Source organism: Coregonus lavaretus, assembly GCF_964263955.1.
Source record: "Coregonus lavaretus genome assembly, chromosome: 26".
Taxonomy (NCBI): domain Eukaryota; kingdom Metazoa; phylum Chordata; class Actinopteri; order Salmoniformes; family Salmonidae; genus Coregonus; species Coregonus lavaretus.
In genome coordinates this window covers 10,309,441-10,334,003 of record NC_140013.1, presented here as the reverse complement: position 1 = coordinate 10,334,003, position 24,563 = coordinate 10,309,441, and the positions used below count along the sequence as shown (strand labels likewise).

The following is a 24,563-nucleotide window of genomic DNA, read 5'->3' as shown; positions in this document are numbered from 1 at the left end:
AAAAACCTTAGAAAGAAATTGAGAAACCTATCCAACCAAAAACATAGAGACCCAGAAAACCTGAGCCTACGCCTTCACTATGGGGAATCACTAAAACAATACAGAAATACACTACGGAAAAAGAAGGAACAGCATATCAGAAATCAGCTGTGTAATTGTAATTGAAGAATGTAATTGGGCAGCACACAATTGGCCCAGCGTCGTCCAGGGTAGGGGAGGAAATGGCCGGCAGGGATGTAGCTCAGTTGGTAGAGCATGGCGTTTGCAACGCCAGGGTTGTGGGTTCGATTCCCACGGGGGGCCAGTATAAAAAATGATGTATGCACTCACTAACTGTAAGTCGCTCTGGATAAGAGCGTCTGCTAAATTACTAAAATGTAAAATGTAATTGAAAAATCCATAGACTCTAACCACTTCTGGGAAAATTGGAAAACAAACAACAACACGAAGAGCTATCTATCCAAAACTGAGATGTTCCAATCTTTTTGGCCCTATAACAAAGAACAAACAGCAAAAAAATATACATGATCAAATGCAAATCTTAGAATCAACTATTAAAGACTACCAGAACCCACTGGATTCTCCAATTACATTGAATGAACTACAGGACAAAATACAAACCCTCCAACCCAAAAAGGCCTGTGGTGTTGATGGTATCCTCAATGAAATGATAAAATATAAAGACCACAAATTCCAATTGGCTAAACTTAAACTCTTTAACATCATCCTTAGCTCTGGCATCTTCCCCAATATTTGGAACCAAGGACTGATCACCCCAATCCACAAAAGTGGAGACAAATTTGACCCCAATAACTACCGTGGGATATGCGTCAACAGCAACCTTGGGAAATTCCTCTGCATTATCATTAACAGCAGACTAGTCAATTTCCTCAGTGAAAACAATGTACTGAGCAAATGTCAAATTGGCTTTTTACCAAATTACCGTACGACAGACCACGTATTCACCCTGCACACCCTAATTGACAAACAAACAAATCAAAACAAAGGCAAAGTCTTCTCATTCTTGTTGATTTCAAAAAAGCTTTTGACTCAATTTGGCATGAGGGTCACTTAGAAGTTTCCTTGTTTTTTTTAAAGAAAAGCAATTTTTTTGTCCATTTAAATAACATCAAATTGATCAGAAATATAGTGTAGACATTGTTAATGTTGTAAATGGCTATTGTAGCTGGAAACGGCTGATTTTTTATGGAATATCTACATAGGCGTACAGAGGCTCATTATCAGCAACCATCAGTCCTGTGTTCCAATGGCACGTTGTGTTTGCTAATCCAAGTTTATCATTTTAAAAGGTTAATTGATCATTAGAAAACCCTTTTGCAATCACAGAGGTCAGAATTTTCTTGTAGTTGGCCACCAGGTTTACACACATCTCAGGAGGGATTTTGTTCCACTCCTCTTTGCAGATCTTCTCCAAGTCATTGAGGTTTCGAGGCTGATGTTTGGCAACTCGAACCTTCAGCTCCCTCCACAGATTTTCTATGGGATTAAGGTCTGGAGACTGGCTAGGCCACTCCAGGACCTTAATGTGCTTCTTCTTGAGCCACTCCTTTGTTGCTTTGGCCGTGCGTTTTGGGTCATTGTCATGCTGGAATACCAATCCACAACCCATTTTCAATGCCCTGGCTGAGGGAAGGAGGTTCTCACCCAAGATTTGACGGTACATGGCCCCGTCCATCGTCCCTTTGATGCGGTGAAGTTGTCCTGTCCCCTTAGCAGAAAAACACCCCCAAAGCATAATGTTTCCACCTCCATGTTTGACAGTGGGGATAGTGTTCTTGGGGTCATAGTCAGCATTCCTCCTCCTCCAAACACGGCGAGTTGAGTTGATGCCAAAGAGCTCGATTTTGGTCTCATCTGACCACAACACTTTCACCCAGTTCTCCTCTGAATCATTCAGATGTTCATTGGGAAACTTCAGACGGCCCTGTATATGTGCTTTCTTGAGCAGGGGGACCTTGTGGGCGCTGCAGGATTTCAGTCCTTCACGGCGTAGTGTGTTACCAATTGTTTTCTTGGTGACTATGGTCCCAGCTGCCTTGAGATCATTGACAAGATCCTCCCGTGTAGTTCTGGGCTGATTCCTCACCGTTCTCATGATCATTGCATCTCCACGAGGTGAGATATTGCATGGAGCCCCAGGCCGAGGGAGATTGACAGTTCTTTTGTGTTTCTTCCATTTGCGAATAATCGCACCAACTGTTGTCACCTTCTCACCGAGCTGCTTGGCGATGGTCTTGTAGCCCATTCCAGCCTTGTGTAGGTCTACAATCTTCTCCCTGACATCCTTGGAGAGCTCTTTGGTCTTGGCCATTGTGGAGAGTTTGGAATCTGATTGATTGATTGCTTCTGTGGACAGGTGTCTTTTATACAGGTAACAAGCTGAGATTAGGAGCACTCCCTTTAAGAGTGTGCTCCTAATCTCAGCTCGTTACCTGTATAAAATACACCTGGGAGCCAGAAATCTTTCTGATTGAGAGGGGGTCAAATAGTTATTTCCCTCATTAAAATGCAAATAAATGCATAACTTTTTGACATGCGTTTTTCTGGATTTTTGTTTTGTTTTTCTGTCTCTCACTGTTCAAATAAACCTACCATTAAAATTATAGACTGATAATTTCTTTGTCAGTTGGCAAACGTACAAAATCAGCAGGGGATCAAATACTTTTTTCCCTCACTGTAGATATTCCATTAAAAATCAGCCGTTACCAGCTACAATAGCCATTTACAACATTAACAATGTCTACACTGTATTTCTGATCAATTTTATGTTATTTTAAATGGACAAAAAAAAAGCTTTTCTTTCGAAAACAAGGACATTTCTAAGTGACCCCAATCTTTTGAACGGTAGTGTATGTGTTATCAAGAATGTATTAAGAGAAACGATTACAGTTATGTTTGACTTGATACATCTGGCAAAGTGTCCTGAATTACATCAACTTCAACTTCAGGCACTGTCTGTACTCATTAACCAAAACAGGAACACCCACCAAAGGTATGGGTCCTACAGTGAGTCTCTGGTCAGGTGGTCACTGTGAGTGTGACATGATCTGCTGTGTCACAGGCTGGCTAGGCAGTTCAAAACAGAACCAGGTGTGTTTGGCACAGATAAAAACACAAGTTAAACATGTAGTATATGACTTATTTACAATGATGTTTCATTATTATAGCACGAGAAGTGTGAGAGAGAGAGAGAGAGAGAGAGAGAGAGAGAGAGAGAGAGAGAGAGAGAGAGAGAGAGAGAAGAGGGAGAGGGGAGAGCGATAGGCCCGGAGGGGAGAGAGAGAAAGAGGTAGGGAGGGAGAGATAGACAGCGAGAGACAGAGAGAGAGAAGAAAAGGGAGAGAGAGGAAGAATGTGAGGGAGGAATAAGAAAATGGGGAGAGAGAGCGGCAAAAGGTATAGGCTCCCTCGGCCAGGTGTGACGTCACATACAAGGAATGGACATGCATGCAGCTCCACTGAGGGGAAATGCGTCAGCTTTTATAGCCTTACGCCAGCAAGTGGGGTCTGACTCACCCTGTCATTAAAAAAAAGTATGCGATAAGGGAAGTCTCCATGGTAACCCCCCCTCCCCTCACCCACCCACCACACTCATCTGTGCCTCTGACATTCATTTATTATCACTCTGTCTGGTGACATCACCTCTGATATTCTTGGTATTTGATGTCTGGGATCTCCTGCCCTCTACTTATCAAACTCCATTTGACCCAATAGTTTGGAAATAAACATGAAGGAGAACTTGAATCTATTCCTCAAGGGCCACAGTCATTCTTCTCCTACTCTGGATAGAGAGAATAAGTCAATTCAAAAAGGCAAAGGTGAGGGCTTTTGCACTGCTGATAGGTGCAACAATACCTGCCCGGCCACCAATCCTAGCCTTTTAATCACACAATGTCAACATTGACTCCAGAGTGTACTCGGTATGCTTTTCATGCTTTTCATTTGGCCTGGACAGTCACACTGGTCCCACGAACCAGCAAGCGAATTGAGCTAGCATGAGCAAAGAGGCTATTGTGATGATGTACACTTTGCAGAGGACACCAACATACACCAGGTTACATTTATCACTGTGGAACCACCAAAAGGCAAACATTTGACAGGTTTTTTCTCTCCTGATGTCGGTCAGAGATTTGTTTGAAGCAGCTTTCCAAAGAAGGGTTTATTTGCCTGTAAAGAGAGTATAATAAAGTGTCCTTTCATCTGTCAGGATATTGCATCAGTTATGGGATGAGATTGACAGTGGAGATGTCTCTTTTTAACTACACTGTTCTTGAGGAAGGTAGACTGTATGAGCCTAATGATTGAGTTTTAGTCTTCAGCCTAGATTATGGACATTTCACATTGTGAGAAGGCATCCATCAAGTGAACTTTACCTTAACAATTGGATAACCATCTCTTGCAGAGAGGAACTAGTAAGCTTCAGCAAATTCACCATCTCCATCCCCCCTCTTTCAGACTTTCTGGCACCATGTGGTTACAGTAGGTAGGCCTACTGTGGAAAGCACAAACACATTTAGGGTCACATTAAGGGGTCCCACAGGGCTCTGTTCTGGGGCCACTCCTGTTCTCTATATACAGTGGGGGAAAAAAGTATTTAGTCAGCCACCAATTGTGCAAGTTCTCCCACTTAAAAAGATGAGAGAGGCCTGTAATTTTCATCATAGGTACACGTCAACTATGACAGACAAAATGAGAACATTTTTTCCAGAAAATCACATTGTAGGATTTTTAATGAATTTATTTGCAAATTATGGTGGAAAATAAGTATTTGGTCAAAAACAAAAGTTTCTCAATACTTTGTTATATACCCTTTGTTGGCAATGACACAGGTCAAACGTTTTCTGTAAGTCTTCACAAGGTTTTCACACACTGTTGCTGGTATTTTGGCCCATTCCTCCATGCAGATCTCCTCTAGAGCAGTGATGTTTTGGGGCTGTCGCTGGGCAACACGGACTTTCAACTCCCTCCAAAGATTTTCTATGGGGTTGAGATCTGGAGACTGGCTTGGCCACTCCAGGACCTTGAAATGCTTCTTACGAAGCCACTCCTTCGTTGCCCGGGCGGTGTGTTTGGGATCATTGTCATGCTGAAAGACCCAGCCACGTTTCATCTTCAATGCCCTTGCTGATGGAAGGAGGTTTTCACTCAAAATCTCACGATACATGGCCCCATTCATTCTTTCCTTTACACGGATCAGTCGTCCTGGTCCCTTTGCAGAAAAACAGCCCAAAAGCATGATGTTTCCACCCCCATGCTTCACAGTAGGTATGGTGTTCTTTGGATGCAACTCAGCATTCTTTGTCCTCCAAACACGACGAGTTGAGTTTTTACCAAAAAGTTTTATTTTGGTTTCATCTGACCATATGACATTCTCCCAATCCTCTTCTGGATCATCCAAATGCACTCTAGCAAACTTCAGACGGGCCTGGACATGTACTGGCTTAAGCAGGGGGACACGTCTGGCACTGCAGGATTTGAGTCCCTGGCGGCGTAGTGTGTTACTGATGGTAGGCTTTGTTACTTTGGTCCCACCTCCCTGCAGGTCATTCACTAGGTCCCCCCGTGTGGTTCTGGGATTTTTGCTCACCGTTCTTGTGATCATTTTGACCCCACGGGGTGTGATCTTGCGTGGAGCCCCAGATCGAGGGAGATTATCAGTGGTCTTGTATGTCTTCCATTTCCTAATAATTGCTCCCACAGTTGATTTATTCAAACCAAGCTGCTTACCTATTGCAGATTCAGTCTTCCCAGCCTGGTGCAGGTCTACAATTTTGTTTCTGGTGTCCTTTGACAGCTCTTTGGTCTTGGCCATAGTGGAGTTTGGAGTGTGACTGTTTGAGGTTGTGGACAGGTGTCTTTTATACTGATAACAAGTTCAAACAGGTGCCATTAATACAGGTAACGAGTGGAGGACAGAGGAGCCTCTTAAAGAAGAAGTTACAGGTCTGTGAGAGCCTGAAATCTTGCTTGTTTGTAGGTGACCAAATACTTATTTTCCACCATAATTTGCAAATAAATTCATAAAAAATCCTACAATGTGATTTTCTGGATTTTTTTTTCTCAATTTGTCTGTCATAGTTGACGTGTACCAATGATGAAAATTACAGGCCTCTCTCATCTTTTTAAGTGGGAGAACTTGCACAATTGGTGGCTGAAAATAAAATATTTTGGGTTATTGAAAATATAGTTCACAACGGTTTAGATGGTACAATGATTCTCTACACTATGCATTGCTTGTTTTGTCAGATAAACTGAAATTAGGCAAACTCTTAGAAGTTTTATAACCAGGAAATGGCGGAGTGATTTCGGCATATTGCGCCTTTAAAGTCTGTATTATGTATTAGTAGGTAATGGTTTGATGTATTGTGCTTGTTTGTTGCTGAATTTTGTTTGTGTTCTGTTTTCTACCTTATGCACATTGTCACGCCCTGGCTCTGGGGACTCTCGTATGATGAGCCAGGGTGTTAATTTCTAGGTTTTGTAATTCTATGTTGGCCAGGGTGGCTCCCAATCAGAGACGGCTGTAGCTCGTTGTCTCTGATTGGGAGCCATACTTAGGTAGCCGTTAGGCATTCATTTGGTGTGGTTTCTTGTTCCGTGTTGGTTGGTGTATGTAACCAGGGACGTCACGTTATGTTATCGTTTTGTTGTTTTGTTCGTGTGATCATTATTTAATAAATGTGTTCGCATTCCACGCTGCGCCTTGGTCCTCTGTTCCCGACGATCGTGACACACATTGAGTGTCGGAAATGCACATTACAAAAAAAAACAAATATTATTATTATTAAATTGATTGGAAACAATACACCTCAGGATTAATTTTATACATCATTGTTCTGATTTGTAGGTTACAATTTGTTATCTGAAAATAAACATCTCTCTGATCATAATAGGCCTTCACTTGTACAAGTTGTGTTATTCTAATGCCATGGGTCTGAATAACTGTACTGAAGGCCTACGAAATACCTTTTTGCATCAAGAAGGATTTGGATGGGTAGGCTAAGCAGGTGAAACTCCCTTTACAATAGCAGGTGTTCGATCTGGGTTAGGCTAGGCCCTGGGCTAGCCTACTTCGTAAAAAGTATGTCTTTCTAACCTGGAGTGTGTCTGGTTTGCCGTTGGCTAAACAAATGTCAGGTCAACATCAGAGGGCATGAACGGGAAGTTATATCAGAATAGATAAGTATCGTTTTTGTTTCTAAGGTGGGATAATTGTCGAGGGGGGAGTCACGGGGTTCACATGAAAGGACCCACAGACACCGTCAAAACAGTAGGCACATTTTTCTGGGCCAGATGCCTGGTCTCTGGGCTGTCATGAAAAAAAAACATCCTAAATCTTTGAATGTATGACTTTTAGCATAATTTGGTCTAATAAAATGTTAGATCTATTCTAAACCAATGATTAAAAAAATGTTCATGAATAAGTTTGCCTTGCAGTTGGCCTACAAGGAATAAAGCAAAGCAAGAAACAATAGGCTACATTATCAAACGTCACTTCCTTCACATGCAAGTGATCATTATTTACTTATGTTTATTTATTTATAAATATATTTACTTTTTCATCGCACCATTTAAAACTGGTCAGAGCACCATCGAGTATATGGACAATGTCCATACCTACAGAATAGTTCATAGCGAAAGTAGCGTTTCTTGGAATGACTCGAGGAGTTATTCACCATATCATATCCTGGATGAGCGACAGTTTCCGAGGAGTTATTCACCTGATCGTATCCTGGATGAGCGACAGTTCCCGAGGGCCTCGCCCTTCAACCGTTGTCCCCTCCCTGGGGACGTTATTACCGCTTCGTTTCCCCGCACCTTGCCTCACAGCACTGAAAGACGCAGCAATTTCCACAACACTTTAGGATAAAATAAAGTAAACAGTGTGTGTGTGTGTGTGTGTGTGTGTCATGATGATGATATATAGATGATTGTTCTTTTTGCCATTATAAGCATAAATATGCCTATTGTTGATGATCAACATTAATCTGAACAGAGTTTTTGGCCTTTAGCGGCGCCACTATTGGGTTTGTGACTAGGCTATGTGAAAAAAAAAAAAAAAAAACTGCGGACATGACACCTTTGTTGGAGGGACTTCACTACAAAAGCGACTTCTCCATTCAGTGTAGGCCTAAGCATCACCTGCTTTTGGCATCAGTCACAGTATTTGTGGATTGTTACCATAATCAGTATAATCAGATAAAATGGGCCATCATAATAGGTACTGTATATACCTACTTCCTCCCTTAGAGAGGGTTAGCCATAAAGTCCCTTTAGGCCTAGGCTACATTGCAGTAGAACATATGTTAAAATGGTGTAAATACATTTAGTAAAAGTTATAGGCATATCCTAAGCATTGGCTACATGGCCATGATGAATAAGTAGGCCTATATTTATATTATTAGACCTAACACAATTCACTATTCCACAGTCAAGGGTTAGCCTAATCTTATTGGCGCTCTTCTTTTGACAGATAATTAAATAATGTCTGTCTGTACACAGTAGGTCTCTATTGCACTGCCATGAATAAACCCAATAGGATTTGCTATGATCTTACAGCGCCCTCATTTGGTTTTCAAAGTACATGGCGAGTACAGAAAGGGGCTTTTGGTGTGACGTACCCATAGAGTATGATAGAGGTCTCCAGTGGCCAAAAGGCCATCTTAGTATGTGGAGCGCCATTGAGGTCTTACACCATTTTAATGTGGTCAACTAGGTGGGCCTTCCAACTTCATTGGAGTCATGTCCAACTGGGTCATCAGGAGGGATCAGCCAATCATGAAGAAGAAAATGGACTACTTCAAAATGGATATTGCATCAATAGCGTTAACCATCCTGAAACAGACGCTATAGTGGTACAGATACAAAGATGAGTCATCTATATCAATCTTTATGGATGTAGCCTCTGCGGTGCCTGTCGAGATGTTCCGGTTTTCAGGGGAAATGGAATGAGAGCCTGTGACACGAAAATCCGCATTTGGCGATAACAAAGCAAACAGTCCATCTTAACTCCTCCTTCACATTTAATGGATTGGTTGAACCGGCAGTTTTACTTCTTGTCAAGACCAGTATGTAGGGAATCTAGTTTCAGGCGTTAGGCGCGATGCCTCACATATGACGTTGGGTTGGATTCTCATTGGTTGTTTAGGCTTGGTCATATGACCACACGCTCAAGACGGCGTAGCCTATTTGAAACGCGTTTGCTCTGGTAGTTTCTCATTCTGGCAATTGCATTTTGTTTATACATATTTAGTTGTTAGAAACAGTAGCCGAATGTAACCGGTAAATAACATTAACGATAATTTACATTAGGTAATTTAATCCATGAAATATTTCACACGGACTGGCCGCATGATTTCAGGTATGGATATAAGGGTAATTTGTTGTTTTACTACCTAATATAGCCTTTGATCGTCTAGGCACGCTCCAAACATTGTTGCAACAATGTTGTGGCTATAATGTAACCGCTGCAATAGTCATACAATATGATATCTAGTTGACTGACAAGTTCAGTAAATAATAATAATATGCCATTTAGCAGACGCTTTTATCCAAAGCGACTTACAGTCATGCGTGCATACATTTTTGTGTATGGGTGGTCCCGGGGATCGAACCCACTACCTTGGCGTTACAAGCGCCGTGCTCTACCAGCTGAGCTACAGAGGACCATAAAAACAGGCAATTGGCACATAGGCCTACATTGGGTATTCCACACATAACTTTTCAATGTGCATAGGCAATTGGTGGTTACGCCACTCAATTTACTGGCAAGGGAGAAAGAGGAAACATAAACACAAAATCTGAAACTATATGTTTTATTAGTCTTCATTTCACTGTACCATGGATGTGGGGAACTACGCATAACTGTGTTTGTCCATGACTTAATGCCAATTACCATGGGGCAAGCTCCAAAAGTAGCCATTTTATCTTCCCTAATGACATGGTAGTTGAATAACCATTTCAAGGGTAAAGCTTGAAATAAATAGTATTTTCTCTAACGCTGACTCACCCCATAAGCATTCTTCCTCGTATTTCCCTACAAATTGAGTTACTCTTACGAAGAGATAAATAGACTAGGCCTGCCACAGACATGTTTTGTGTGAGGCTCCCTGTTGAATTTAGCACTAACAATATGCCATTTGTTTGACTAAAAGCACTTGTTATTTGTGTCTTTGATAACCAAAGTCATAAGCAAAGCAAACAAAATGGTCAACATTATTCTGTTAATGTTTTGCCATTAAGTTCATATAGCTTGATAGCCTATTCGTAGTCACCAGATCCATGCTCTCAGTCGAGACTTCCCACTCGTGACTTGCAGCTCTGAGACAGCTACTTTAACTTCTCCTCAGAAACTGATATGTTTAAGCATATCTAAGATGCTTCTGCTTTTCTGTAACATTTTGTCCAGAAATGGCGTAGTATCTTATTGGAGTCATGAGCATAGAAAATGCGTTCTACAAATTAAATGTCAACCCACAAAATGTGCTCTGGAGGATCTCATACTGTTTGTCAAATGATACAGTACATTCGGAAAGTATTCAGACCCCTTGACTTTTTCCACATTTTGTTATGTTAAAGCCTTATTCTAAAATGTAGTACATTAAATGCTTTCCTCAATCTACACACAATACCCCATAATAACAAAGCAAAATCAGTTTTTAGAAATGTTTGCAAATGTATAAAAAAAAAAAACTGAAATAGAACATTTACTTAAGTATTCAGACACTTTACTCAGTACTTTTTTGACGAACCTTTTACAGTGATTACAGCCTTGAGTCTTCTTGGGTATGACGCTACAAGCTTGGCACACCTGTATTTGGGGAGTTTCTCCCATTCTTCTCTGCAGATCCTTTCAAGCTCTGTCAGGTTGCACTGCTATTTTCAGGTCTGTCCAGAGATGTTCGATTGGGTTCAAGTCCAGGCTCTGGCTGGGCCACTCAAGGACATTCAGAGACTTGTCCCAAAGCCACTCCTACGTTGTCTTGGCTGTGTGCTTAGGGTCGTTGTCCTGTTAGAAGGTGAACCTTGGCCCCAGTCTGAGGTCCTGAGCGCTCTGGAGCAGATTTTCATCAAGGATCTCTCTGTACTTTGCTCCGTTAATCTTTCCCTCGATCCTGACTAGTCTCCCAGTCCCTGCCGCTGAAAAACATCCCCACAGCATGATGCTGCCACCACCATGCTTCACCGTAGGGATGGTGCCAGGTTTCCTCCAGACGTGACGCTTGGCATTCAGGCCAAAGAGTTCAATCTTGGTTTCATCAGACCAGAGAATCTTGTTTATTATGTTCTGAGAGTCCTTTAGGTGCCTTTTGGCAAACTCAAAGTGGGCTTTCATGTGCCTTTTACTGGGGAGTGGCTTTCGTCTGGCCACTACCATAAAGACCTGATTGGTGGAGTGCTGAAGAGATGGTTGTCCTTCTGGAAAGTTCTCCCATCTCCACAGAGGAACTCTGTTGGAGTGACCATCGGGTTCTTGGTCACCTCCCTGACCAAGGCCCTTCTCCCATGATTGCTCAGTTTGGCCGGTCGGCCAGCTCTAGGAAGAGTCTTGGTGATTCCAATCTTCTTCCATTTAAGAATGATGGAGGCCACTGTGTTCTTGGGGACCTTCAATGCTGCAGAAATGTTTTGGTACCCTTCCCCAGATCTGTACCTCGACACAGTCTTGTCTCGGAGCTCTACGGACAATTCCTTCGACCTCATGGCTTGGTTTTTGCTCTGACATGCACTGTCAACTATGGGACCTTATATAGACAGGTTTGTACCTTTCCAAATCATGTCCAATCCATTGAATTTACCACAGGTGGACTCCAATCAAGTTGTAGAAACATCTCAAGGATGATCAATGGAAACAGGATGCACCTGAGCTCAATTTTGAGTCTGAATACTTACACTACCGTTAAAGTTTGGGGTCACTTAGAAATGTCCTTTTCGATAGAAAAGCAATTTTTTTGTCCATTTAAAATAACATCAAATTGATCAGAAATACAGTGTAGACATTGTTAACGTTGTAAATGGCTATTGTAGCTGGAAATGGCTGTTGAATTTTTTTTTTTTAATGGAATATCTACATAGGCGTACAGAGGCCCATTATCAGCAACCATCAGTCCTGTGTTCCAATGGCACGTTGTGTTTGCTAATCCAAGTTTATCATTTTAAAAGTCTAATTGATCATTATAAAACCCTTTTGCAATTATGTTAGCACAGCTGAAAACTGTTGTGCTGATTAAAGAGGCAATAAAACTGGCCTTCTTGAGACTAGTTGAGTATCTGGAGCATCAGCAATTGTGGGTTCGATTACAGGCTCAAAATGGCCAGTCGTCAGTCTATTCTTGTTCTGAGAAATGATGGCTATTCCATGCGAGAAATTGCCAAGAAACTGAAGATCTCGTACAACGCTGTGTACTACTCCCTTCACAGAACAGCGCAAACTGTCTCTAACCAGAATAGAAAGAGGAGTGGGAGGCCCCGGTGCACAACTGTGCAAGAGGACAAATACATTAGTGTCTAGTTTGAGAAACAGGTGCCTCACAGGTCCTCAACTGGCAGCTTCATTAAATAGTACCCACAAAACACCAGTCTCAACGTCAACAGGGAAGAGGCGACTCCGGGATGCTGACCTTCTAGGCAGAGTTGCAAAGAAAAAGCAATTTCTTAGACTTGCCAATAAAAAGAAAATATTAAGATGGGTAGTCTGAGATATGGCTTTTTCTTTGCAACTCTGCCTAGAAGGTCAGCATCCCGGAGTCGCCTCTTCACTGTTGACGTTGAGACTGGTGTTTTGTGGGTACTATTTAATGAAGCTGCCAGTTGAGGACCTGGAACACAGGACTGATGGTTGCTGATAATGGGCCTCTGTACGCATATGTAGATATTCCATTAAAAATCAGCCGTTTCCAGCTACAATAGCCATTTACAACATTAACAATGTCTACACTGTATTTCTGATCAATTTGACGTTATTTTAATGGACCAAAAAATTGCTTTTCTTTCGAAAACAAGGACATTTCTAAGTGACCCCAAACCTTTGAACAGTAGTGTATGTAAATAAGGTATTTCTGTTTTAGTTTTTTAAAATAAATTAGCAGACATTTCTAAAAAAAACTGTTCACTTTTTCATTATTGGGTATTGTGTGTAGATTGATAAAAAAAGAAGTTTTAATTCATTTTAGAATAAGGCTGTAACGTAACATAATGTGGAGGGGTCTGAATACTTTCCTAATGCACTGTATGCATAGTGTGCACCATATAGGCCTGTGCATTATCGTGAACACCTGCCTGCAAACAATCCTGGCCTGTAGCTTTGACGTCAGTCATTCTTCTATAGTGTTAATGACACCCAGAACTTTCCTATTATGAATAAGTCTTGACACGCTCCTATAGAATTGGGGGGGGGGCAGCAGAGGCAGTGTGGAGACAATGGTGTATCGTTGGTGGAATAACACTACTGACTGAGAGTATTGTATTCCACCATTCATTGTGATATTGGCTCAGTGAGTAAGGTCACTCATCAGTTACCATAGAGATACAGCTCAACATAATTCCTGTCACTTCAACCACAAACAGCAAGGCACTTATCCCTAATTGCTCCTGTATGTCGCTCTGGATAAGAGCATCTGCTAAATGACTAAAATGTAAAAATATAGCTTGGTCTTACATGATTTGATGTAATTTTCTTCTGTTTTGTTTAGAGCCATTTCTGAGCTGCATTTCCTGATTAGAATCCTGAGGAACTTTGTCAAAAGAGACAATACTCTTGTAACAATGATTTCTGATATTCCGTACGAGAAGGTAAGGTTTTTGTCAGTACTGTTGTCGTAAGTTTTGATAGAATTTTGTGTTTCAGTTTTCTAACTCGTTAATATCTTCTTCTGGTGCAGATGTGTGATGTGGAGTCGAGGAGAGAAGAGTCCTGCAGGAAAGCACAGATGGTATCAAATATTAATGATATTTACCAAGTAACCTAATGAAAATAGTGTAAAAAGATGATTGAAAGCTACAGTCAGACACACACTTTAGTCTGTGGCCAAGGTTGTGAGTTAAAGGGGAATTTACCCTAAATCAATTTCTAGTCAATCCAATATGCATGCGGTCTTTAAATATCATCATTTAGCATACGGTTGCATCATAGCTATCGAAACACCCCGTCTGTGAAAAAGTTGCATGCCAGACTTTGCACTTCCACCCAGCTCTTCTATGCCAGGGATTATTAAAAAGCAGCACGCGCTAGCTGACTCCACCTCTTTGTTCAACCGACGTTGGGTGTGTAATTCAAATGATCTTCTGTGACCAATGTTACTAGAGCCCTGCCTGAGAACTACCCATGCCTGCAACATCCAGGCCCTACCCTACCCAGACCAGATTGCTTCTGCTCGAAACCTGAAAGAATTATTAAAATCCATTAGCTGCTCCTCTCTTTGTGTCACACGCTCCCTGAGCGCTGCTCGCTCTGCGTGTGTCTGTGAATATCCATAGCAATGGCTCTGCTTGGGCTGCTCAATGACGAGACATGAGCGAGCACAGAGCGTAGCTGTTAGCTACTTTTCTTTACTCTAAACCAAGTTCAACCCACACACCGCCCACTCCACCCAGTTAGAGGGGAATCTTGAGTTGTAGGAACTGACTCAAACTGGCAATTGGGAACATCAGGACTGATCAGGACATTCAAAGCTACATATCTATTCAGACATAGTTTTGAAACTCCATTTTTTGTGTGAATGTGTCTACTAGGGACTACTGAAAACAATAACCACTGAATTACATGGGCAAAATAGTCCTTTAAACAGACAAGTTCTCACAGGACTTATGGTGATTCTATACAACCTCAGTTCGATAACCGTTATCTCATTCCTCTTTGGTCAGGGTGATCTGGTCAGGGTCACCTCTACATGACTGTACTCCTGATCCAGCCATCTCTGTGTGTAGTATTATAGGTGTCTGCTGGGTCTCACTGGGGTGGCCACTCTGCTATTGGCTGCCCTGTTCCTCCAGACCCTGCTGCTTCCTGTGGTTAACTCCTCCCCAAACAAGCCTGGCTTCAAGCTCCCACTTCCTCTCACTGACACCTGCACCGACCCCTGCAAGTGAGTGGGCCTCTGTACAATGTCTAATTTCCCACTGTTAGTGTGCTCACTGTACAAATCGTATTCTGCTCATTCATACTCTATTATTCAGCAGCTTTAACTCCTTTGTGGTTACGTGGTTAACCACCATGGTCATGTTTTGCAGAACAGGTGCTATCATTAACTGTGCATGGATTTAGTAAAACAATGATGCTTCCTTTCTCTATTCCAGAATCGTTCTATTGGAGAGCATCCCAGAGGGGTTAGAGTTCAACTCTAGTGTCACCAACCCATCCATCTACCAGGCTTGGCTCGACCTGATTAGTGAGGCTCGCAGTAGCGTGGACATTGCGTCTTTCTATTGGACGCTCACCAACAAAGACACAGGCTCTCACGAGCCAACAGCAAATCAGGTGTTCTGTGATTGGCAGCCAATGCGATGCAGATTAAATTGTGGGTAGTTGTGGGTTATTTTAGTCTAAACAGTTGTTTCGTCTATAGGGTGAGGATGTCCTGAATAGACTAGCTCAGGTGTCTGGGAAGCTCTCTGTCCGCATCGCTGTAAATACACCAACAGAGTCCCAACATAAGGAAGACCTTAATCTATTAATAAGTTCTGGTAAGGGGTTCTCTGACCGTGCATTTATGTTTTCAATTCCATTTAATTTGCTAAAGTTAAATTGACCCCAATCAAGCTGCTAACTACAGTAAGGAAGTTTTAGTCTGTTTGCTTTTTGTGGTGATAATGGTAGCTCTTTATTTAGGTGCTGATGTAAGAGCCGTGAACATGCGGGATTTGACCACTGGAGTACTTCACACCAAGTTCTGGGTGGTGGACAAGAAGCACATCTACATTGGCAGTGCCAACATGGACTGGAGGTCCCTTACCCAGGTGAGTCTCCTCTGTGCCCTCACACTCTACCTCACCCCCATTTTTTTTTTTTTTAAGTTAACAGTTTTTTACATTAGAAATTTCCTTAAACCATTTGAAAAGTTATGCTTGTGGTTTTTGGAGGAAGTAATCATATTTCCTTGTTCTTTTTAAAGTGTAAACATTATATCACAAGTTTGTAGCGTCGGTATTGTCTAAAATTTGCACATCAAGTGGTGGGAAAGTAGCTTTGGTTCAGTCTGTGAAACATGCCCTCTGTTGTTGTCCTGTTTAGGTGAAGGAGCTGGGGGCTGTGGTGTACAACTGCAGCTGCTTGGCTGCAGACCTGGGGAAGATCTTCGAGGCCTACTGGTACCTTGGGAAAAAAGACACACCCATCCCGTCCCCTTGGCCCAACAGTTTCAACACTCCTTACAATAAGGACACGCCCCTGCAGCTGCCACTCAACGGCACAGCCTCCAGTGTGTATCTGTCGGTAAGAATTGACTAAAGGTGCACATTTTCAGAAAAAGTAATCCAATATTTGGATCATATAAAACAACTTGGACCGGTTTGTGAAGTCTGGTTATGGAATTCCCTGTCTTCATTTTCTCTGGTCCTATGTTAAACATACTACTATACTTTATTTGACTGTGCTGTACCCTCAGAGCTCTCCACCCTCTTTCTGTGCTGCCGGGAGGACCGGAGACCTGCAGTCTATTCTCAGTGTGATGGAGGACGCACAGGAGTTTGTCTACATCGCTGTCATGAACTACCTGCCCACCATGGAGTTCTCACGACCCAAACGGTCAGTCTTCTATGTAATGTATTAACCTCATCAAAGTTTGCGGTATGTATTCAGTTTGTGCTTTATTCATTAGACAAGGCTTAGCCCATATGACTGGCCTAACCCTCTGTGTGGCGCCCTCTGCAGGTACTGGGCAGAAATTGACACTCAGATCAGACGTGTGGCATACGAGAAGCGGGTGAAGGTGCGTCTGCTCATCAGCTGTTGGGCGAGCACTTCGCCTGTCATGATCCCCTTCCTGAAAGCCTTGGATTCAATGCAGGAACCCAAGGCCAAGCTGGATGTCCAGGTGGTGAGTAGGACCTCTCGCTACTCATGCACTTTACTTATCATCATTAGTATGGTAAGCTCCTCCAGAAGGGCAATTGTTAGATATTAAACTCTTCTTCACTGTTTTACAGAAACTCTTTGTTGTGCCAGCCAATCCCAAGCAGAAAGAAATCCCCTTTGCCAGGGTCAACCATAACAAGTACATGGTGACAGACAAGGTTGCCTACATAGGTAATTCTGCTTTCTCCTAGATAGCGTATACACCAGTCATGCTACTGTATCATTCCAATCAACAAATTACAACAATGTAAAAACCAGAGGTAACTTCTCAGAAGTTACGCACAACCTACAAAATCAGATCCCATGCACTACAAAATGCAACTTTATTGGGTTTCCCATTGATCACCAGGTACCTCTAACTGGTCTGGAGACTATTTTGTGAACACTGCTGGATCTGCTTTGGTGGTGAACCAAACAGCTGCCCAGTCAGCGGAGCCTACGGTCCAGGCACAACTACAGGCCGTGTTCGAAAGGGACTGGGACTCCGCCTACAGCACCCCAATCCACCAGCACACCGACCTCAAAATGGTGTGTTAGATACAATACTACACTCTAGACCAGTGGTTCCCAACTCCAGTCCTTGAGAACCCCCAATAGCACACATTTTTGTTGTAGCCCCGGGCAAAACTTTTTTGGATTCAACTCATTGAGTGCCTGATGATTAGTTGACAAGTTGGATCCGGTGTGCTTGTCTGGGGCTACAATAAAAATGTGTGCTGTTGGAGGTGCTCGAGGACTGGCGTTGGGAACCACCGCTCTAAATTGTTACAGGGCCTGTGTCCTCCAAGCCAGCATGGGGAGGAATGAGAAGTAAGCGTGCCGATATGGCATGCCAAAACTCAATTCGTCAGAGATTCTGAATCCCAATTGGCAGTAAGCTGGTTCCTTGCCAGATATGCACATTTATTATCTCTGTCCCTGTACACTAGTTCAAATCAGCAGTTTCTGTGATGAATTCTTAAATTGCAGCACTATTAAAAAAAAAAAAAAATTGCAGTAGATATGTACTGTAGCAGAAGATGGGTAAAACTATGCTGCCCTCTGCAGCGTCAATGCGTCTATCACCTCAATGATCAAGACACAAGCCTGTGCGCTAACAATAATGCCTTATCAATTTTAACGCTTTGGGAATAAATCCCAGTGAATCTCAGGGAGATTGCTATATTATGTGTTGAATGTTTGGACTGATGGTTCTAGGCATGCTGGTTTGATCCTTTTGTTCTTTTTAATGTATGATTGGTATGTTGTGCCTCGTTTTTCTTTGCAGCCTAGACTAGGTTTTTAGTTCAATCATTCTGAATCCTTCTTGCTTTAAAACTATTATGTTTCCCATAGAATTGTGCAGTAACTGATTTCATATGTGTGCAATTAAGCCCAGAAAACATTCACTATTTCTGGAATTTCAACTGCGTGGAGTGTCTAATATGAGCAGTGCCGTGGAGAATGTTATCATAGCAACTGTCCAAGTACTTAAGTGTTTAAAAGCACTGCGCTGTGTATTATTTGGCAAGCACTGTTACTGTACAATATTGATTGCATTTTGTACACACTACTTCCTTTTTGCGGTAATGTCCCTAATAAATTGAATTTAAACAGTTGTCTTTCATTTCATTTTTAGCAGTTGTATACACAAGTGTTTAGAATAAGTAAGTCTATCCTCCCTCTCTATCTTATTTCATTACCATGAATAATGCATGCAGTCTTGCAAATTATACATTTATTTATCCACTGTTTAGTCAATATGAAACTCATAACGACAACATTCTTAGAGGGCTGTTTTAAAAAGCGGGTCTACTTGTCTATTCAGGCCTGCTTTGCATTGGTAGAGTGTCTCTTTTGTGTATTGAGGAGATCACGTTGGATAAGAGGAGCTGTTGGAAGCCCTCAACTTTGGTACAGTACTGACATGTGTCTGTTGACCCCCTCCCTCCAGGAGACTCAGTAGTGGAGGTAGTGCTGCTGCGTATGGCTACAGCAGTCTGGGGGGCCGTAGCCCAGGTAGGAGGACACCTCTGGATCCGTGGTCCATGCTGGCCACCATTGGCCACAATGACAGGAGTAGCCTTCAGGTTCAAAATTGAGAAACTGGACCTCCTGTGGGAGAGTGGGACACCAAAATGGCAAAACCCTTCCAGAATTTGTAAACCTCACAGCATTTTATACAGTATTATGGTTCTAATCTCTACTGACAATTATTTTGTATCTCCAAAACGACATACTCTTACCTCCAAACCATAATCACAGGCTGCCTTCTTTGCCTCTGCTTGCTCCCTGGGCCCTGCAAGGGCGTGTTGTGTGGTGGAGTCCCTAGAAAAGAGACTGGAGCCTTTGGGCTCACCTGCTTTGTCCGCCTGGGGCCCAGAGGTGTAGCTCAACCCGTGGGTAGGATCGGACCGCGAGGACCTGGCCACTGGCTGCCTCAGGCGCTGGCTCTCACACAGCCTGGTGAAATAGGACAGCATGGAACCTCTCTCTGGGTCATCTCTGCTGGTGGAGCCTAAGAGAGGACAGTCTAGCTCAGTCTCCTCGAAGGCACCGCTTTCACTTGGCTGGAGGCCGGCTTGGAGATCTGAAGGTATCACAGAGCTGGACGGATGGAAGGCATCCTGGGCGTCCTCCTCCGCCCATACCCCCATGGTGGTCTCCAGGCTGGCCTCATCCACAATGCACAGGCTCTCCATCAGGTCTTCAATCAGTGCTGTGGGGGACTGAGGCTCACTGGGGACTGGGGTTTGCTGGGGGAGAACCCCATTGTTACCTTGGAAGCCCTCTGAGGATGGTGGGTAGCCCTCCCTGTGGTCATGGTGAATTTGACCCAGGGGACATGACTGGTGGGGCCCCTTCTCCCTGGGGTACAGGAACCACTGGCCCCCCTCTGCATTCAGATGGTGAGACCTACAGCTGTCTCCCTCTGGAGCTGTATCCTGAATCAGGGCTTCACGGATAGCCTGAGCGGACTTCTCATAGTAGCGGTTGTAGTCTGGGCACATGCGTAAGTGGTGCATGTTGATGAAAGGATGGTGTAAGGCCGCATTGGGTAGGATCCTCTGGTGGGAGTCCAAGGTTAACATCCGCTTGAGGAGTTGCACCATGCTCCGGCGGTCCACAACTTCTGCTGCCATGTCTTCGTTGCGGAGCTCTGGGTCGTGCTCTGTGAACTCCATGGTCTCCAGCTGGTCCAGAGAGGAGAGGATGTACTTCCTACGATCCGTCGATCCCAGCTGCTTCCCCTGGGTACGGCCTTCTGTGCCTGAGGGGGGACGCCTCTTGTTGGGCTTGAGCTGCCATTTATTCTCTCCTCGACTGTTGGTGGTGAGCTTGAAGAAATTGTGAACCTTGCTGGCCATGTTGAGCAGATGGGCTTGCGGTAGTCCTTGCGTCTCGCAGATGTACCTCACTTGATCAAACTCTGAATCGCCGGGATACAGAGGCCATCCAAGGAACAACTCTGACATCACACAACCCAGAGACCACATGTCCACTTTCTCACAGAATGGAAGGCCCAGGAGGATTTCAGGAGACCTATAGAACCTGTGAGTTATTTGAAAACCATGGTAAGAGCAAATTGAAGTTTTGTTTTTCTTTCCCACATTTGTTTTGTTGTGTAAGTGGTCATTTTGGGTTCACACAGACACCCTGAATTTGTTTTAATTATCACATTCATAAATACAAGACATCACAAAGCATGTGGTGCAACATAGGCTCTCTACCTGGATTGGATGTATGGCTCCTTAACAAAATGCACTTCACTGAAAATACTTGCAGAACCAAAATCAATTAACTTTACACTGAAGGGATGGCGACAATGATCCACGACCATTATATTTTCAGGTTTCAGATCAGCATGAATGATGGCGAGTTCCTTCAGTTTGGCTAGTGCTTTTATCATCTGACACGTGATGGTCCGGATGTTGCGGACCGCCATCGGCTTGAAACCATTCTCTTTCTGAAACTGATACAGGTTTTTCTCCAATAGTTCAAAAACCAGGTAATGATTAGTTTGGTCACGGAAGGCCTCGTGAAATTGAACTATGTGGCTTGTCTTCAAATTATTCCGGGAAAGAACACCTATAAGTTTTAATTCATTTGTTATCACTCGATTTCTGTGAACATCCATTTTCATAATTTTTACCGCCACTAATTCTCCATCACTCCCTCTCCAGCATTTTGACACTTTTCCGAAGGTGCCCTTTCCCACTACATCCAAAGTGTGGTAGACTTCAGTTTCAGAATAGATATCTCTCATTCTCAGCTTGCTTCCTGCTCTTTGTGGTGATTTTAATTTCAATTATAAACATCTTGTCAATAGTTCTAAATCCATGAAACGTTCCCTGTGCGATCTAACAATGCTACATTTACATTTACGTCATTTAGCTGACGCTCTTATCCAGAGCGACTTACAGTTAGTGCATACATTATTATTTTCATACTGGCCCCCCGTGGGAAACGAACCCACAACCCTGGCGTTGCAAACGCCATGCTCTACCAACTGAGCTACCTCCCTGCCGGCCATTCCCTCCCCTACCCTGGACGTGGACGACGCTGGGCCAATTGTGCGCCGCACCATTGGTCTCCCGGTTGCGGCCGGCTACAGCAGAGCCTGGATTCGAACCAGGATCTCTAGTGGCACAGCTAGATTTTTTAGAAATCATAATTATCGTCATCATCCTCAATCATCATCGATTATATTAGCTGGCTAATACTGATAAGACAAACAATTATAACAATAGGCCTTTATGATGATACATGATGAAAAATGTATTATTACAGTATTATTATTATTACTACTATTAAATGTATTATTATTATTATGACAATAATACATAGGCTAAATAAATAAATACATTTGTTCACAATTTTTGTTCCTGAAAAAAATTACTAGGCCAAGCGAATGCTTGTCTATGCTTGTCTATATGCAAAATCCTTGAGACTACAATAGAATTCCGATGTACATGTCCTTCACCTATCCAACCTTTTCCACATCATCAGACGAAGGAGGGGCATAAATTATGTCAACAGTTACTTTGGGACAGGGTGAAAATGACGGTATAGGCCAATATCAAACACAATAACTTTTGCCCTGCAGTTTGTAGTTAAATATCGCAGTCGTTTATTGTTTTTCTTTTTAGGAGTGGTTGGTAGGCTATAGAATTGTGCAGCTCATGCTCTATCCACGACAATTGTCCAGTTATTTAATGATGCCGGGACGCACGAACTGAGGCTTCAAAAGTTTTTACAGATTGGATTTCGAACGTCTAGGTCAGCGCCAAGTCATCCACCATAAAAATGAGGTAAGAATAAAAGTATTTCTGTTACAACTTATATTTTATTGGTGATTTGGTAGCCTACATTTTTCACTAACCTTTTTGATCTAACACACACAGTTCCCAATGCAAACCGCGTTAAGTAACGGTTCATAACGCGATTATAGGCTTTCAAATGAATGTATTACATAATTCGAGGTGTGACACTAATTTTAATTTATAAAATAATTTTCGATTGAAACATGTAGGCTACTACAGGACTGAGTCTAAGACATAGTCATAGCCAAATTATAGGATGTGTGTGGTTTGCCTTGACTTCATTGTAGACTCTGTATAATGGTATCAGCAAAGGTGACTTTGGGGTAGCCTAACATTGGTGGAGAAAACATGCGCAGAACCAGTGTTGGGGAATAGTGAACTACATGTAGTTCAACTAGTAATTTAACTACATTTTGCAATAACTTGGTGGTAGTTAAAAATAAAATATAGGTGAAGTAGGCAATCCTTTCCTTTCTTTTCGGGATCAGACCTGCCTAATTCTCACCTGAAACAGTTTTTGTGTAGGCTAAATTTCACATTCTGTTAACATATGACCCCAAAGTGATCTGTTCTTATAATTTGTAGTCTTTGACATTTCAGATTTACATATGATAATTTTTCACAAAGTAGTATTTTCAGAGTAGCTTCCCCAACACTGCCCAGAACAAAACCTTGATAAGATTATTTGTGATCATTAATATTTGAAGATTAAAAAACAATATCCACAATAACAGAGTAGCATATTTGTCACACTTTGAACCATTTAGGACCCCAAACAAAATGAAAATAGATAAGGGCTGCATTCAATCTTATCGCAGAAGTATTCGTTATAGCTAGCTGATTGAAATTTAAAGGCAATGTACACTTAGACTGCGTTCACGGTAAACGCATATGTCTGCTCAATCGGAAATTACCTTTAAATTTGAACCCGGATCTTCAGCGATACTGATTGAATCCAGCCCTTACCGGCTATTTACACTATACAGGCGGCACTCCCCTAGCCACGCCCTCATGTGGGTGCTAACAAGCTAGCAAGTAGCTAGGTAGTGCTACATACAGTGGGGAAAAAAAGTATTTAGTCAGCCACCAATTGTGCAAGTTCTCCCACTTAAAAAGATGAGAGAGGCCTGTAATTTTCATCATAGGTACACGTCAACTATGACAGACAAAATGAGAAAAAAAATTCCAGAAAATCACATTGTAGGATTTTTAATGAATTTATTTGCAAATTATGGTGGAAAATAAGTATTTGGTCAATAACAAAAGTTTCTCAATACTTTGTTATATACCCTTTGTTGGCAATGACACAGGTCAAATATTTTCTGTAAGTCTTCACAAGGTTTTCACACACTGTTGCTGGTATTTTGGCCCATTCCTCCATGCAGATCTCCTCTAGAGCAGTGATGTTTTGGGGCTGTCGCTGGGCAACACAGACTTTCAACTCCCTCCAAAGATTTTCTATGGGGTTGAGGTCAGGAGACTGGCTAGGCCACTCCAGGACCTTGAAATGCTTCTTACGAAGCCACTCCTTCATTGCCCGGGCGGTGTGTTTGGGATCATTGTCATGCTGAAAGACCCAGCCACGTTTCATCTTCAATGCCCTTGCTGATGGAAGGAGGTTTTCACTCAAAATCTCACGATACATGGCCCCATTCATTCGTTCCTTTACACAGATCAGTCGTCCTGGTCCCTTTGCAGAAAAACAGCCCCAAAGCATGATGTTTCCACCCCCATACTTCACAGTAGGTATGGTGTTCTTTGGATGCAACTCAGCATTCTTTGTCCTCCAAACACGACGAGTTGAGTTTTTACCAAAAAGTTCTATTTTGGTTTCATCTGACCATATGACATTCTCCCAATCCTATTCTGGATCATCCAAATGCACTCTAGCAAACTTCAGACAGGCCTGGACATGTACTGGCTTAAGCAGGCGGACACGTCTTGCACTGCAGGATTTGAGTCCCTGGCGGCGTAGTGTGTTACTGATGGTAGGCTTTGTTACTTTGGTCCCAGCTCTCTGCAGGTCATTCACTAGGTCCCCCCGTGTGGTTCTGGGATTTTTGCTCACCGTTCTTGTGATCATTTTGACCCTACGGGGTGAGATCTTGCGTGGAGCCCCAGATCGAGGGAGATTATCAGTGGTCTTGTATGTCTTCCATTTCCTAATA

The 24,563-nt window shown here is 42.7% G+C and overlaps 1 protein-coding gene across 1 annotated transcript; it reads left to right on the top strand.

Moving 5' to 3' along the window:
• Nucleotides 1-9,187: 9,187 nt before the first annotated feature.
• On the top strand, nucleotides 9,188-18,689 carry LOC311101310 (5'-3' exonuclease PLD3-like). The gene is made up of 12 exons (XM_084142436.1): nucleotides 9,188-9,382; nucleotides 13,713-13,812; nucleotides 13,902-13,952; nucleotides 14,947-15,104; nucleotides 15,316-15,496; nucleotides 15,585-15,702; nucleotides 15,848-15,975; nucleotides 16,250-16,450; nucleotides 16,623-16,762; nucleotides 16,889-17,054; nucleotides 17,164-17,263; nucleotides 17,442-18,689. The coding sequence occupies exons 2-12, from the start codon at nucleotides 13,786-13,788 to the stop codon at nucleotides 17,627-17,629; spliced, it is 1,458 nt and encodes a 485-aa protein (XP_083998562.1). The 5' UTR covers nucleotides 9,188-9,382; nucleotides 13,713-13,785; the 3' UTR covers nucleotides 17,630-18,689.
• The last annotated feature ends 5,874 nt before the right edge of the window (nucleotides 18,690-24,563 follow it).